Source organism: Pteropus alecto, unplaced genomic scaffold, assembly GCF_000325575.1.
Source record: "Pteropus alecto unplaced genomic scaffold, ASM32557v1 scaffold395, whole genome shotgun sequence".
NCBI classification, from domain to species: Eukaryota; Metazoa; Chordata; class Mammalia; order Chiroptera; family Pteropodidae; genus Pteropus; species Pteropus alecto.
This window is the reverse complement of record NW_006438643.1, coordinates 1,112,088-1,115,164: the sequence shown is the minus strand read 5'-3', so window position 1 is coordinate 1,115,164 and position 3,077 is coordinate 1,112,088. Positions and strand designations below refer to the sequence as shown.

At 39.9% G+C, this 3,077-nt stretch overlaps 1 protein-coding gene across 1 annotated transcript; it reads left to right on the top strand.

Moving 5' to 3' along the window:
• The first annotated feature begins 446 nt into the window (after window positions 1-446).
• LOC102897043 (olfactory receptor 51I2) lies at window positions 447-1,382 on the top strand. The gene has a single exon (XM_006915691.1). It carries the CDS (start codon window positions 447-449, stop codon window positions 1,380-1,382), a length of 936 nt encoding a protein of 311 aa, XP_006915753.1.
• Window positions 1,383-3,077: the final 1,695 nt, after the last annotated feature.

Genomic DNA, 3,077 nt, shown 5'->3' with positions numbered 1-3,077 from the left:
TCCCAGCGATTTTTCCTTGCTGCTGCTCCTTGTTTCCATTCACAATTTGATTTGGTCTCCAGAGGGGATGAACAGAACCTCTATCACTACACCATTTTTTTTTTCTTCCCACAATAACATCTCTTGATAGAGAAATGAGAAACGTTCAATTCCTACCAAATATACACAGTGAAACCAGTATGGAGATTAGTTTCCTACTAGATATCCTTATTCTGGAGATATGCCTATTTGCAAGTCATGACTCAACATTTTTGTTTAGTGCTGAAGACCAAATGGAATTGATTACAGATAAGAAGAGGGATATAAATTGGCAGCTTGTACTAGGCAGAGATATTTGTGAGTCCTTCTCGGATATTTGTAGGTCTATTAACCATTATGTGTCTCACTCCAGGTTGTATCCCTGGCACCTGCCTAGGTCAAAGTCACCCGATTCCAGACATAAGAAAATGTTCAACAGCAGTCAATTCACCCCAAAATATTTTCTGCTGACTGGTCTCCCTGGTCTGGAGGCCCTGTACCCTTGGCTTATTTTCCCATTCTGCTCCATCTATCTTGTGGCCCTTGTGGGGAATACCTTGATACTAGCAGTGATCAAGAAAAACAGCTCTCTGCACCAGCCGATGCACCTATTCCTAGCTATGCTGGCCTGTGCAGAGCTTGGTGTGTCTGCTTCTACACTGCCCACAGTGCTGGGCATCTTCCTTTTTGGTACCAATGAAATATGCTTTGAAGCCTGTCTTTTGCAGATGTTCTCCATACATTCATTTTCTATCATGGAATCAGGAGTTCTGTTGGCCATGTCTGTGGACCGCTTTGTGGCCATCTACAACCCATTGCGGTACACTGCCATCTTGACCCCGCCCCGTATTGCCGGTACTGGTGCTGCACTTGGACTAAAGAGTGTGATGCTCATGCTCCCACTGCCATTTCTTCTAAAGCGTCTGCCCTTCTGTGGCCACAACATCCTCTCCCACTCCTATTGTCTCCACTCTGATCTAATCCAACTGCCCTGTGCGGACACTCGTCTCAACAGCATTCTGGGGCTCTGCATCGTTACTTCCACTTTCGGTCTGGATTCGCTGCTCATCATCATCTCTTATGTGCTGATTCTCTACACAGTGCTGGGCATTACGTCTGGGGAGGAGCAGCGGAAGGCCCTCAACACATGCGTTTCACACATCTGTGCAGTCCTTGTGTACTATGTGCCCATGATCAGCGTGGCTCTGGTACATCGCTTCATGAAGCACACTGGGCCTGCTGTCCGTCTGCTCCTGGCCAACGTCTATCTTCTGGTGCCTCCTGTGCTCAATCCCATCATCTACAGTGTTAGGGCCAAGCAGATTCGCCAGGGACTAATTCGACTCTTTCTTCAAAGAAAATAATAAAAGGATCAGTGACGATGAGATTGTTACCTTAAAGCCAATCATTTGCACCACCAAAGGTGATTCAGGAAAGGAGGGAGAGCTTACCACCTTGTAAAACTCAGAAAGCTTGAAAAATGTTTAGACAGTGTACATTTTCTTATTCTAGATATTGTAACCTAAAATAGAATTGTATAGTATTATATCATCTATCTTGCTGTATATGTCAACTTAAAATGTGCATGCTCTTTCTTTCACCCAGATATTTCAATTCTTAGCACTGCTCTAGATTCATACTCTGATGCTTATTCACAAACACGAGACTTGAATAAAATTTTTTACTTCAGCAATGTTTTCAATAAGATTAAAAAAAAACTAAGTGTCCATCAGTATGTAAATAGTTAAATAAGTTAAGATCTTGTGGAGCATTCTACAGTTTGATAGGTGCTCAAGCCTTAAGCAAGAAATAGCAAATTATATATATACATACACATATATACATATATTTGATAAAACCTTTTGTAAAACATTTAATCACATGAAAATATTGATTAGTTTATGCGTGTAAAAAAATTGATAATGATAACAGTTCTTTTGGAAGAATATGCAATGGGAAAAAGAAGAACAAAAAGAGTTCTCACTTTATATATATACATATATATTGTTTTAAAAATATCAAGAATAATGCATTCACTAAGATGAAGATGCTTTTCCCAAACAACTTACTGTGCCACATGACTCTTTCTTTAACATACTAAGAGCAGTACAGATAATGTTCTTCTAGATGCTGTGTACATATCCTTGGTCCACATCTCAGTGTCTGCTTTAAAAGGGAGGAGAATGAGTTATTTTAATCTTTTTTATAATTCTGCTGATGCGGAGATGATTGGCAGTGGTGACATCTATATGATAACCTCATTATTTTATTGATCTAGATTGAAAGAACAAATTTTCCTTGTCCTCCAAGAAGAAATTTAAATTTGTGGACATTTAAGAGATTTTACATTATAAGAAACACTTATGAAAAATGTTAAATAGTTGTCAAAATCTGTTTAAAGCATTTTAAGAAATTGAGGAGAATTAATACTAATATAAAGTTCTGGAATACAATAAAAAAATCATAAGTTCATTATGTGCAGGAATAACCTACTAAACCTAAAATATCACATGGCTAGAAATTAAGCTGCTGCTCAGCCTCAGTTTTGCAACTGGGATTGGTAAAAATCAACTGTTGTTTCTCTGTGGTCCCGTCCTGCTTCTCTGTTTTCTGCCCTGATGACTGGGCCCTGCTGCTGGCTGCATAGAAGTGATGGCACTTCCAGGCATAGCTGTTCAGGGAAGTTGCTGCACCTTCACTGCTCCCTCTCCTCTTGCAAGGAGCTCTGGAGGCTGCGAGAGGCAGCTTCTTTATTTCTCTCAGTCTACCACCCAAAACCTGGGGTTCTGACCTGTGGTAGTTCTTATGTGCAGATCCCATGCTCAGACATGCTGGTGTACAGTTTGGGTGTTTTTTTGTTCAGTTTTAGATATTCAGCTTGTTGTTTCAAGGAGAGAGATCTGAGGATGTTTCTCCGCCATGTTTCCCAAAATCCCTAGTAAAACATCTTTATTCCTGTTTTTGATACATTTCTTTTTTTCTTTTTAAAGAAGTCCCTCCAATATTTCCTGTAATACTGGCTTGATGGTGATAAATTCCTCTAGCTTTTTTTTGTCTGG